This window comes from Protopterus annectens, chromosome 4.part0, assembly GCF_019279795.1.
Source record: "Protopterus annectens isolate FY-2018-M chromosome 4.part0, PAN1.0, whole genome shotgun sequence".
In the NCBI taxonomy this organism is placed as follows: domain Eukaryota; kingdom Metazoa; phylum Chordata; order Ceratodontiformes; family Protopteridae; genus Protopterus; species Protopterus annectens.
Window position 1 is genome coordinate 1,593,158,639 of NC_056733.1, and position 13,297 is coordinate 1,593,171,935.

The 13,297-nt window shown below is 45.0% G+C and overlaps 1 protein-coding gene across 1 annotated transcript in view; it reads right to left on the reverse strand.

Moving 5' to 3' along the window:
• Positions 1-13,297, reverse strand: part of SIMC1 (SUMO interacting motifs containing 1) — a 1,791,957-nt gene that overhangs the window by 625,152 nt on the left and 1,153,508 nt on the right. The window contains exon 5 of the mRNA XM_044069369.1: positions 5,679-5,786. Within this exon, the coding sequence (XP_043925304.1) occupies positions 5,679-5,786 (108 nt within the window). The remainder of the gene's footprint in view (positions 1-5,678; positions 5,787-13,297) is intronic.

Genomic DNA, 13,297 nt, shown 5'->3' on the forward strand with positions numbered 1-13,297 from the left:
GTAGTAGTTTAGTCCAGGCTTTCTAAATGAGTTCAGCTTTAATTGCCACATGAGTTCATGTTTCTCCAGAATATTTGGGATGTCTCCTTCAAGATCACCCATGTCTATGTGATCCAGGATCTGGAACTTAAAACCTGTGTGTCTTTTATGAAGAGAAAGGTGTTTGGCTAGTGCATTATTTTTACATCCAGAGCGGATTTCTGACAGATGACAAGAAATCCTTTGCTTGAGTTTATTTACAGTCTTGCCCACATAGAATGCATCACATTCATTGCACTGTGCCCTGTAAATTACTTTTTGTGTTACAGTCACCCCCTGCACTGGTTTTAATGATCTTCTTTAATCCGATGCATCTGTTGTCAGTGTTTGCCTGGCCGTGGGTTGAGTAAAAGGCTGACCCTTGTTGAGGTGACAAGCTTGAGCCCACCATCGAAACTCCTTCTGAAGGCAAGGTATTAGTGGTATAACTGTTTCCAAAACTTTGATAGTGTTGAGACCATACACTCTTTAGGTACCATTGTAGTTTCCTCATATGCAGTCTGGCATATGGAATTAGTAGTATGCAAGATGCCATGTAGCCCAAGGCCTGCAGAATTTTTCTTGCAGGGAGTTGGGTCTTTGTTGCCATCAATTGAAAGTATTGAGTCAGTTGTCCTTGCTTGTCTGGCATGAGATAAGCCATCTGGGCCATTGTGTTCAAGCTGGCACCCAGGAATATTATCTCTTGTGAGGGCACTAGCTTTGATTTCTTTTCATTTACTGTGTACCCCAGGCAACTTAATAACTTTTTTACAAACGCCAGATGCTTTAGGAGAATGTCTTTGCTTTCTGCTTGAATCAGGCAGTCATCCAGGTACGGATAAATTTGAATTCCTCTGTCTGCAAAATGCAATTACTGGTGCCAGGCACTTTGTAAAGACCCTGGGCGCAGTAGATAAGCCAAAGGGCGGTGCAGAGAATTGATAGTGCATTGGACCAGCTATGAATCTGAGGTATCTTCTGCAGTTTTGTCTGATAGGGACATGCAGGTATGCCTCCTTTAGGTCCAAGGTCACGAGCCAAGCTTGCTTGCCCAGCATGGGAAAAAGCTGCTGTAATGTCAACATTTTGAATTTCGGAACATCCAGGTAAGTGTTTAGAGAAGAAAGATCCGGAATGGGCCTCCAGGCTTTGTCTTTTCTGGGCACCAGAAAGAGTCTTGAGTAAAATCCTTGTCCTTGTTCCTGTGGAGGTACCTTTTGAATAGCTCCCATGTTCATGAGTGCTGTAATTTGTTTTTAAGCCTCTGCCCACTGATTTGGTGGCAGATTTGGCATTCCTTTTAACCTTGGTAGAGTGTGAAAGTGGAACCTGTAACCTTGAGATACGATATTGAGAACTCATTTGTCTTTGGTGATCATATGCCAGTTGTGATAAAAAAGAGCCAGTTTTCCTCCCAAGGGGGTTGCCAATAGAGAGATTTTTGGCAGCTATAGTGGGAAGTCATTGGGACTGTTTTTTGTAAGGTTGTTGTCTGTCTTCCCCTTCTTTCTGCCCTGATGCACCCCATTGTCGAGGCCTGTAAGGACCTTGTGGTTGTCCTCTACCTCTTGGACGTCTGTATCTGCCCCTTTGAGGTCTGTCCGTAGCTGGAAAGGACCAATTCTTTGTTGGCCAGTTTCTGCTAAATCGAGGAGGCTGTACCTGTAAGAAATCCTTCACTGTTTGCATAGATTTTGCCTTATCCTCCATTTTCTTTAATACCTTTTCTGCCTTGACTCCAAATAAAACATCATGCTACAAAGATGCATCCAGTAGTTTAGCTTTAACATGATCTGGTAACGTATGTTCTTTTAACCATGCATGTCCTAATGACAGAGGCTGTAACTGCTGCTCTACAGGAGGCCTCTAAAGAATCAAAACCACATTGCAAAGTATGTTTTCCCACTTGTTCAGCAGCATGCAATAAATCCTGCATTTCCTTAAAATTAGGAGGATCTGTATCTGAAAGCATTTTTTGTTTCAACTGAGACATCAAAAATTGCTGATATTTTAGCATGTGAAATTAGCAATTTAAAGCTCTCATTGCTAAAGTTGCAGACGTATATACTTTCTTTCCCCATCTGTCTAATGTTCTGGAGTCTCTGTCAGAGGGAACTGGATTCTTTGCTGATGAGGCCTTAACCCCTTTGGGTCCCTGAGAAATAGTTTCTGGGTCTGTCACTTGGCTTTTGTACAGAAATTTGTGTGAGTCAGGGACTCCGTAATACCGGTCTGGTTTAACTGGAGCTGGAGGTAAGGAATCAGGATTTAAGCTGGATTCAGTATACACATCATCCACAATATCTAACACTGGCGGAATAGCAAGGGGTCTGTGTTGAGGCAATAGTAGGAATTCTCTGAGCCTTTTCTTGGATTCCGTGTAATCCTGGCCTTCCCAATGGAAATGCTCCCTCATGGTGTGTAAAGTTTCCCCAAAAGAGTAGTCCTCTGGTGGAGAGGCTGATGGAATTGATTCCTCAGCATCCAAATCCTCATAAGGGGGTAAAGAATAACCTAAGTCTGAGGATGAATCTGAGGAAATGGACACCTGGTCAGATGAGTCATAATCTGCATCCTGTCTAGGCCTTTTATCAGGTGGGGGATGGGATCCCTTGATCAGAGTGATTAGGTCTTCGGCCATTTTGAGCATTTGTTTCTTAGGCATGGAGGCCTGTCCTGGAGACTGTATTTGTTTCTTTGTTTTTAAAGGTGGCTTAGACTTAAAAGAGGGTTTAATGCTTAGCTGAGTAGGTCTGAAGACACCCTCTGAAGCTGTGGGTTGCTCATGTACTCTGGATCCCTCAGCAGGGTCGGTCTCGGTTGTCTGAAAAACTTGTGTCCGAGGGCCCAGTCATCTCCACTAGGGAGTCGGTGGCCACCTGTGGTTCTGCAGAAGCGGTCGTCAGGGGCTGCGAAGGCACCTCGCTGAAAACCGGAGAACCGGCGACTGGCCTAGAAGAGGCTTCGTCATCAGTTTTGGGCCTCGGATCCCTGTCCTTGTCTTTGCGCTTTTTATGAATTGCGGTCGTCGGAAGTTCCGACAGCATGGTGCAATTCAATTTTCTGCCAAAGTAATGTCGGGCAAAATCAAACAGACGTTTAATAGTGCGCTTGTTAAACCTAGCACAAAACCGACAACCAGTGACGTCGTGGTCTGGGCCTAGGCATGTGATACAATAAGAATGGAAATCCTTATGAGGCATTTGCTTCCCACAAGAAATATAGTTATTAACTTTTACTGACATCGGTCTGAGGCAAGAAAAAGTTTCCCCAACGGGGTACTTAGCTTTGTAGAAGACTTCGGTTCTGGATTCGGAATGAAAATCTCAGGAGTCGGCTGACCAGCACTTGCGAACTGCTTTTGCTTCAGGCATCGTGCAGCAAGAAAGACTGGAGAAAATGGCGTTGGCTGCAACTTATAAACCCTGTCGCACTGACGTCAGGGAGGAAGCGACAGCAGCCGACGCCGGACCAAGACTTTGGAAATCAGGCCGACTGGGGAACCGCCTGACGGCAGGATAACCCAAGTGTAATGACTGCAGCAGTGTAACACGATGAACATCAACAGCAGAATCAGAGGGAGGATTTTCACAAAAATATTTATGACTAAGAGGAAGTTTACAAAATCCGTCTGGTTTCTTAGGTGCCAAAGGTTGACATTCAGCAGCCTGAGAAGCTGCTGTAAATGTAAGGGCAGATAAGACAAGAGTATGTGTGTCTGTCTGTGTGTCTGTGTATGTCTGTGTCTGTCTGTCTGTGTCTGTCTGTCTGTGTGTGTGTGTGTGTGTGTGTGTGTGTGTGTGTCTGTCTGTGTGTGTGTGTATCTGTCTGTGTGTGTGTGTCTGTCTGTGTGTGTGTGTCTGTCTGTGTGTGTGTGTGTCTGTCTGTGTGTGTGTGTCTGTCTGTGTGTGTGTGTCTGTCTGTGTGTGTGTCTGTCTGTGTGTGTGTCTGTCTGTCTTTGTGAGCCCATTTGCACAAGTTCATAATATCTCTTTTGAACCTCAGAAACCTGGGAACAGTGCCACTGAAAGCATTTCATCATATGGACCACTGTATCTTCAAAGGGCGAGTCAGGGGACAAATAATCTTCATCAGATGCCAGGGCCAGAGGAGAGTGGATCTGGAAGGAATATACCAAACATTCTTCAACAGAATCCAACTCTGAAGACTCAGAATCCCTAGGTCTCTCAGAAGAAGTGGAAGACCAGGGAGCAGAGGCAGGGATGGACTACCCTTGAAGGGATTTCAGGGCCAAAAGGACAGTAAACAGCCCCCGAGTAAAGTCCTGCCACTCTTTGTGAAGATCCTTAACAACAGAGTCCACGAGTTTGTTTCTTTTTAAAGGAACATCTGCTTTAAGAAATTTAGGAGGTTCAGACTCCTGCCTAGATTCGATTAGGGTACCAGGACCTTTTCGCTAACTAACTAAATTTGGGAACTCCCCTAGGCCCTTCAGATATAATCAGCTGTGGTTCCCCTTCTAAATATGTACCTGAAGTATGCACAACCTTGACAGATGTGTGAATAGACAAGTCCATGTCAGACTCCAGCTGACTCGTGGCAGAGGGAACTGGCGGCAGCATGGATGGTCCTTGGGTTCTTCATCCAACCAAGGAGCAAGTCTGGTGCAAGCTGGGCAGCAGAAGGTTCAGTACATGTTTTTTTAGAGTTTTTCTTAAGTTGCGGCTGAACTGTGGGGTAGGTGGATTCAGCCATGGTACTCCGTCAAAAGCTTCAGATGCTGGTTTTCCAAATAAATTGAAAAGGACAACAGATGGCTGAGACAAATGCCTGACAAATAGCATCCAAACAAAAAGGCCCTTCACGTTTAACTTTATGGGGAATCTGCCTCCCACACTCACATTTTCCCCCTCCCAAATGACATGAAAACAAACTGCAAGGGGGAAAAACAGAAAGGAAGGAACCCCAACAGGGCACTTATCTGTAAGAAGACTCTATAGATGAACCAGCTTAGTGAACGGCGTACAGACTAAATTCAGAAGCAATATTTGGACTAGCGGCAAAAAAGTACAATGTCTGGGAGGTGTAAAGGCTTTGGTATACTGGAAGAACATTAGGCTATCCTGGGCAAGAGTAACTTAGTATTGGTGCACAATAACCGTCAGGGAGATGTGAAGAAGTCATTCTAATCAGGAAAGACATATTAAGAAGGGGACATGCACAGTTAACTAAGTATTAATTACTTCCTGGATCTCCAAAAGTATTTCATGGACAAGGTTGTGAACCCATGAAATGGGCTACCAGAATAAATGGTGAAAACATGAATCTACAGAGGTACTTAAAAGAATGGGCAGGTGAGAAAGGTTTACAGATAAGAAATGTATGGGGGGGGGGTAGAATGTTAGGCACTTAAAACAGAGAGACTATCCAGACTTAGTGTGCTCTGCCTTCTTCTCTCAAGCAGATCTAATGTAATATGTAACAGCAGTCCCTTCATTCAGACGAGAATTCTGAATCAAACCCTTTGTTTGGTCCAAAGAAGCAGATCTGAGATCTTATACAATTTGGCAGTTGAACCTATAAGAGACCATTTTAAAAAAAATATAACAGTGATGTGCATTTGTTTCCTACACAGAATTAACAGCTGCAACAACTCCCTCAAGTGAAAATAATTTCTTGCATTACTCTCGGCCTACCTTTCATGCATGCCCTGGTTCAACAATTCATTCTCTCTGCTTGGCTCCCCACTGTTTGCTGATGGTCCAGAACTGTCAACTGCATCAACCAACCACTGGATAACATTTCTGTTAACAAAAGAAAAAAAGAAGCTGTGTTACCATAACGGTCCATCTGTGTTGTTGATCTTCATTCATTCATCACTGATGGGATGCCGGTTCCATCCTCGGAACTAAGCAGCCTTATACCAAGCTCGCGCCAGCAAAAAACTCTCAAGCTAAGCTTTTACCCATAGTACCTTTCTCTCTGTTACCTCAGATCGAGTTTGCCCATTATCAGTAAAGCAGAGGCAGTTGCTGTGCAAGTGGCCTAACTCAGCACTTGGACCCAAATTATCCCCCAGGAGCCTTTGGAGGGGGACGGAGGGAGGGACGTGATGAATTAATGAAGATCAACAACACAGATGGAACGTTATGATAAGACATAACTTCTTTATTTGATGTTGTTAATCTTCATTCCCTTCATTACTGATGGGACAGAGGCCCCAGCTACCTTGTGTTCCTTGGGTGGCCCTTACAGAAGAATATTCCTGAGCACCACTGAGCCAAAAGAAGCTCTTTACCTGGAGATCAAATCCAATTTGTAATGAGTAATAAAGGTATGAGGAGAAGCCCATGTCGCTACTGCAAAGATATCATCCATGGAGGCTATAAAATGGAAAGCCACAGAAGTTGCCATCGACCTGGTAGACTGAGCTTTGATTTTCTGTGGTATAGGCTTTTTCTCATGATGATAAATGTAAAGTATGCAGTTTCTAAGCCATTTAGATAAGGTCATTTTAGAAACAGAATTTCCCATTTTAGGGCCAGAAAAGGAAATGAATAGTTGGTCTGATTTACGCATTGTCTTAGTCCTGTCCAGATAAAATCTCAATTGTCTATGTACAGTCAATGAATGCAGACAGTATTCTCCTTTATTGGTAAAATTTTGGAAAAATAGTGGAAGGTCAACAGTTTGATCCAAAAGGACTTTGGGAAGAAAGGTAGGGTTCATCCGGAGTGATACTCTGTCCAATAGGGCAGTTTACTGCGCAGAGTGTTTATCTCTGAAATACAGCTAGCTGACGTGATGCAACCAGAAAAAGGAACTTCCATGAGAAGAATTTGATATCACATTTTGCTGCAGGCTCAAAGGGGGGGGGGGGGGGTTGAGTCAAAGACTGAAGTACTAATGTTAGGTTTCATGGTTCAATAGGTTGTTTGATTGGGTCTAATGTGAGAGACTCCTTTTAGAAATATTTTCCATAACCGGTGTGTAATCAGGAGAGAATTTCCAAAACCATTATGAAAGCTTGAAATAGCAGCTAGATGTACTCGTATGGTAGAGGCTGCAGCTCCATTCTCAAAACATTTTGATAGTGCAGGACTACAGTAACTGGAACCGAATATGGATCTAATTTCCTTTTCTTAGACCAAACAGAGAATCTCTTCCATTTTATCTAGATAGAGTTTTCTGGTGGATGGTTTGTGTGAGGCCAGGATAATATCACGTACTGCAGAGGCGATTAGCGAAAGTGGAGAAACCAAGCTGTCAGCTTGACACTGGTTAGGTTCGTATTACTCAACCCTTGGGGGGTGAGAAATCAGGTCTGGAGATGGATCCAGAATCAACGGCTGGCATAATAAGTGAGGCTGGAGGAAGGGGAACCATACTTGTTGAGGCCAATAAGGAGCTATGAAGATCACTTTGCTTTTCAATCGAAGAGTTTCTTCAAGAATTGGGGAATCAGAGGGATGGGGGGATAGACATACAGAAGTCAAGTGGGCCAATCGTGAATCAGACTGTCCCTCGGTGACTCCCCTAGGTGGAATTGGGGCAAAATAGCTGCTGCATTTGTGGTTTGACATGGAGGTGAGCAGGTCACAGCAAGGCTGGCCCCAGCGGCTGAAAATTTTCACAGCTTTGCTGGAGTTGAGGGACCACTCGTGAGGCAGGAGAATACATCTGCTCAGGTTGTCTGCAATCAAATTGGAATCCCCTGGGATATGCATTGCTATCAGAAAGAGGCTGGAAGCTATCGCCCACTGCTACATTCTCATGGCCTCTCGACATAGGGGGTAGGACTTGGTTCCTCCTTGTCTGTTGATATACCAGACTACCGACATGTCTGATTGAACTGCAATTGTCCTAGAAGGAAGGAACAGACTGGAATGCTTGCAATGCTAAAAGCACTGCCCTCATTTCTAGAACACTGATATGGAGGTTGGCCTCCACTGTGGACCATGTGCCTTGGACTGTCATTCCCTGAAAATGCCCCCCCCCCCCCCAATCAGGAAAACATCTGTAGTCACAATGGCTTTGGGTTGAGGGGGATGGAAAGGGCGGCTCCAAAGTTCTGTCTCTGGCCTCATCCACCAAAATAGGTCCTGTTTGCAATGATTGGTTATCTGAACCTGAAAACACAGGGGGTGACTATTTGGAAACCAGTGAGATAATAGAAGCCATTGAAGTATTCTCATGTGAAGTTTTGTGAGAGGCACTATTGGTATAGCATCTGCCTTGGATCCTAGGAGTTGAATGACTTCCCATGCTGAGGCTTTGTTTTGGCAGAGTATGACCTGGAGCTGGAGCCTCAGTCTTTGTAATCTGTGGTCTGGGAGAGATACTAGACAGGAGTGGGTGTCAAAAACTGCTCCTATGAACTCTGTGGACTGGGTCAGTGTAAGGTTGGATTTCTCCCAATTTATTGTTATCCCCAATAGTCTCGCCAGGAAAGCGTGTATTTCAAGGCTGATACCAATAGATGCTTGGTGGGGGGCGGTAAGGAGCCAATCGTCCAAATATGGAAACATCCGGAATCCTTGCAGTCTCAATTGAGCTGTGACTACTGCCAAGCACTTGAACACTCTGGAGGCTGTAGACAGGATGAATGGCAGAGCACAAAATTGGTAGTGATTGGCTCCTAGCCAGAACCAAAGCAGTGTACTGGAGTGTTTGTCCATTTTGATGTGGTAATACGCATCCTGGAGATCCATGGAGCACATCCAATTGCCGTTTCCCAGAAATGGGAGAATGGACTGAACTGTGACCATCTGGAATTTTGTTTGGGTGACAGACTTGTTTAAATTGCTGAAATACAAACTGGTCTCCAGTCTCCTGTCTTTTTTGGCACCAAAAAGAACCTTGAGTAGCATTCAGATCTGCATTGGTCTGGTGCGACTGCTTGGATGACTCTTTCTTGACACAGCTTTTTTATTTCTATAGCTGCTTTTTCCCTTTGACTGGGTGGAATGTCGGGAAGTCTTGTAGGGGGTTTTTGGTAAACATTGAGGGGAATACTGTAGCCTCTGGTTATAATCTTCTGCACCCAACGGTCAGTAGTTATTGATTGCCAGGCAGGGTGGTGCAGAGAGAAACGTCCCCCGACTGCTTCCAGAGGAAAGCAATCGGGCCACTCTTCAAGAGCGCTGATAGGATTCTCCAGAGAAAGAATCTCTGGGTCCCTGGTTAAGCGGGCCCCCTCTGCCTTGGTAGGGGTGTCTTCCAGAAGAGTTACCCCCTCTGCCCCTGGGGGTATTACCCACCACGTGTGTCATGAAAATGACCCTGAGACTTTTTGCGCCACAACTTTCCACTCCTCTGGTTCCTGGAAAAGGAATGCTGTGGGATGGAAAAGCATACACCTATGGCAGACAGGGTCTTGCCGTCCTTTTCACACCTGGCTAGAGTCTTTCACTTTAGGGCCGAACAGGGAAGAAGCTTCAACTGGAGTGTTCAGGAAGGAAGACTTAAAAAGGGTCCACGAAATCACAAAGGCGCATCCAGGCATGCTGTCTTATAACTATACCTGAACCTGCAGCTCTGCCCACCCCTTTGGTTGCATGTGATATTAACCTCATGGACGAGTTAGAGATGGATTCCAGGGTTGCGAGCTGCAAGGCAACTTTGTCACTTACCTCGTCAGACACCTGTCCTGTGAGAGTTCCAGAGAGTTCAGAGATTAAGTCTCGTTGGAGCCTTGTAAAATGAGCTAAATAATTCAAGGACCATATGGTAAAGGTCGATGAAGCAAAGACTCGCTTCCCTAATCTGTCCACTGCCTGGGACTCTGTTGGGTGGATGAACAGTCTGACTCTCTTCGGTGAGTTCCTTTTCTGTGGCCACCACCACCATAGCATCAACTGGTAAACCCTTAGACCAATGCAGGCTCTCCTCAGGAGGGGATAGGATCTTGCCTGGTCTCTTAGGGATCTGCTCAACAGAATCAGGATTCTTCCAAGCACGCTGCACCATGAGTTGGACTAACTCGTCTGCAGGTGGGGTCACCCAAGAGGTAGATGGTTGGGCACAGAAAGCTTGCAGAAAGACGAACTCCTCACAAGAAGGGTTGGTGGACTTTCAGTCACCCCTCTGTTTCAGCATTTCAAGGATGTCCCCAAAGGAGACGTCATCAGGAGATAACTGTGGGAACCCTTCCCTTTCATCGTAATCCGTATCTTCTGTCAGAGACTCTTCAAGGGAGTCCATGTGCTTCCACTTGCACGACTTCTTCCGCGGTGGCTCTTCAGTGGGGACTTCTGAGGAGGACTCAGAAGAAGGGGAGCCCTGCAATAGGGTTTCCTGCGGCTCTCATGCCCTGTGTCCCAAGGTGGTGGCTTGTGTCAGCTGCAGCTCAGAGGAAGGGATGTCTGGGATTCTGATGCTGGAGGTATGCTTCCAGACGCAAGTGCCCTCTCTATCGCCAGGAAAGCAGGTCCGCCCGAAGAGGGATGGGAGCCCGGAACTGAGAAGAACAATCTTGGAACCGAGGGACACACCCCACTCTGCCGAACTGGCTCCCGAGGGAGGAGCCTCAATAAGGATCAGTGCCGACAGAACCCCTGGCACCATGGATGGGACCATAGACATGCTTGGAACCGTACTCAGGGCAGAAGAGCCTGCAGCCCAATCCTGAACTTGAGGAAGATTCGGTTCCGAAGAGACCGAAGACCAAAGGGTGGTTCCAGGGCCACAGTAAGGTCCACTAGCACCGAAACAGAGGGTTCCAAAAAGGATGCCGGAGCTAGAGACTTTGAAACCTGCAAGGTCAAAGGAGTAGAGTAGGATGGAGTCCTTGGAGAAACAATCCCAGGTTCAGCAAATGGATGGGTCTTAGACAGAGTGGGGATCCCCCTGGCTGTCAGCAGCTGATCCACAAGGCGCACCACATCGAGTTCCGAAAGGCTCCTGGTGGATCTACTGGATACCCCCTATGGGGAGTCTGGTCACTCTAGGAAGGGGCTATATATTTGTCCCTGAAAAAGGTCCACTGACGGGAAGTATCAGGTCCGTGCACTGGTGTCTAGCGGCACTGCTGTCTCTAGTTTGGAGACAGGATGCAGTGGGGCAAATATAGGGGTAATGGGTACCGCAGACGGACTCTGTGCCATAAGGGCACTTGGTACCGGAATGGACAAGGATGTCTCAATCACAAATGGAGTCAAAATGATAGGTACTGAAGGTATGCTAGGTGCTGAAGCGGCACTTGGTGTCGAACAGGATAAGGCAGTTTTTGAGGTATCTATTGTCGGTGCAGTAGACAATGTCGGTGCCGAAACAAGCGCCGAAGGTGGTATAGTGGTTGATGGAACCAAGGTCAGTGCAGTAGAGATTGACCTATGTTCCAAAGATACCTTAGGTATTTTAGACTTGGCAGGCTTACCCAAATCACCGGAGGGTGAAGAGGGTACAGTGTGGTCTTTTCCTTTCTTTTCTGGGAGAGGGGAGCCCTCCATCGCAGAAAGAGCCTCTGAAAAGGGTGTCTTAAGGAGGCCCTTCAGAGTTAACTTACTTTTGCGCTCATTCAAAGTACGCTGACTGAATCCTTTATAAATAGAACATGGGGGCTGCACCGAGAGATGGGGCAGCCCCAAACAATACACACAGTCATGTGAGTCACTGTTTGGCATTTTCCTACTACAAATAAGACTCTGCTTAAACCCAGATGTAACTTTCTTTTCAGACATAATGATACACAGAGACATTCGCAGGTTTAAAAGGGGAAAATAGAGGTTTTTTTTTTTTTTTTTTTTTTTTTGTTAAGAGAAAAGGAGAGAAACACCAGTGATGAGAAAGAGACTAATACACTCAGTGAAATTCAGACAAAGTCAAAAAAGTTGAACTTGGCTTGAGAGCTGGCTTGAACACGGCTTTACAACTACGCAGCAAAATGAGATCTGGGGTAACAGGGAGAAGGGTATTATGGGTAAAAGCTTAGCTCGAGAGTTTTTGGCTGGCGCAAGCTTGGTATATGGCCACTCGGTTCCGAGAACGGAACCGACATCCCATCAATGATGAAGGGAATGAAGATTAACATTAAGATTAACAAGATCAGATCAGGTTTTAAAAAGTACAACAGACTGGTCAACCCTATCTGGCAAAATAATCTGGTCTCTGTTACCAGTAACTTACAGAATAATTCACAGCACAAAAACAGCCATGGTACTCTGCCACAGTTCCTTCCACATAGTCAAATAGCACAAAAGGCCTTAAAACTAGGTAGCAGATGAAAACACTTTCTTTTTTTTTTTTTCAATAGTACATTTTTTCAGAAGGAAGAGCGCTCACACTCCTTTGTCTTTGTGTGCATTCATAATTACCCCTTAACAGAAAGCACAAACTAGCATGATTATATCATATCCATAAATGACCTGTGATTGTGCTGTATGTGCTGAAAGCATGAGGGTGAGCTCATCAAACAATCAAACAGTGCCAAAACTTGCATGATTAAAAAAAAAAACATCAACATGTAGAGATGTTTCAATGCATTGGTCAGAAAAAAAACTCCATTATGAAAAATAGAAAATAAGCCACATTGTAAAAATTCCACAGTTGATTAATACCTGTCACAGCACTTAAGGAAAAGACCACTCATCTTTGACAACTTGAATAGGCCAACAGCATTATCAAGAAGCAGTAGGTCACTCAGACAGAGTTTAAAGGTGTATAAGTACACTCAGTATAACAGCAGATGTTCAAATAAATCATTATTGCAATAGCCTAAGCTATACAGGTTATAACCTGCAAGGATACGCAACAGACCAGCTTCCAAGGTTTAAAGGCACCTTCCACATGCCACAGCTTGATGAGAGTAGTGTAAACTCAATGGCTGGGGCACTATACCACCACAGCTTTCTTGCCTCAGAATAAGGGAAGCTAGAGCCTACCAAGTTAGGTATAGCCTAGGAAAAAGAGAATAATAAAAACAATAACAAAAAATATATATCCACACCCTGATAAAAAAAACACAACAAAAAGAAGGGGGGCAGAAGGAGAGTGTTCCATCTGCAACTGTGATCTACTCAAACATCTACTGTTGTGGCAAGTTTACTTACATAACTGTAATATTCTCACAATTAGATCACTGGATCAGTAGCCTAAGCTAGATGGGTTTGACTACCACAGCTTGGCAAGAAAAGGAGGAAGAAGGGACAGAGTCTGAGCCTCTGGAGACTAGCCCCAACAAAATCTTCCCTGGATGTTGAAACGGAATCTCATTTATAATGTTTTGTAAAAGTATGCACAGATGACCAAGTTGCTGCCTCCAGAATACTTCTATATTTCACTCCTTCTAAAAAGCCCTAAGAAGAAGCCAAAGTCC